General features: G+C 35.0%; 1 protein-coding gene across 1 annotated transcript in view; it reads left to right on the top strand.

Moving 5' to 3' along the window:
• The window catches only part of ZNF518B (zinc finger protein 518B), a gene marked incomplete at both ends in the record, with an annotated part of 3,697 nt that extends 3,391 nt beyond the window's left edge, over positions 1-306 (top strand). The window contains 1 exon segment of the mRNA XM_084286536.1: positions 284-306. Coding sequence (XP_084142662.1) covers positions 284-306 — 23 coding nt within the window.
• Between the last annotated feature and the right edge of the window lie 259 nt (positions 307-565).

Genomic DNA, 565 nt, shown 5'->3' with positions numbered 1-565 from the left:
CAAAAACAATTCTAATGGGTGCCATCAATTTGTTTGGAAAGGAAGACAGGTAAAAACACTTCATGAGAAGTTCTCTACTGTTAGCAAAGTGAGCAGAATTAGAAAGATACTGAGAAACTTATAATGAGGATTGAGCACTACTTTGCACTCATGTTTGAAATTTTTATTGGAGGTCAAATTCATGTGTTCCATAAGATAAATTTGAAGAAGATTTGCTATGCAAACATTTTTCTAGTTGCTATTCTCTGTGTTAGAATAGTGTGCTGTAACTGATTTGTTCTAGGTCTGTATGAATTAAAATCTTAGACCATGGGATCTGTCTCACAGGGTTTAATTTGTTTTGTTACAGCATGGTGTTTCAGAGATTAGGCGCCTATGTACTGAAAAGCACCTTCAATCTTCAGTGGGCAGCAAGTTTATATCAGTTTTTAGTGACAATTTATGTACCAAGCAGAGAAAGTAAAACTTAAATGCAAGCACTCTGTTTCAGTGGAAGAAAACCACCTTCACTGACTTTCAAGAAATACAAGTGTGTAAATGAAGAATCTGTGAGATCAGAGTTACT

This window comes from Netta rufina, assembly GCF_964035555.1.
Source record: "Netta rufina genome assembly, chromosome: 4".
Lineage (NCBI taxonomy): Eukaryota > Metazoa > Chordata > Aves > Anseriformes > Anatidae > Netta > Netta rufina.
Note: the sequence above shows the minus strand (reverse complement) of the source record. Positions and strands in the feature narration are given on the sequence as shown.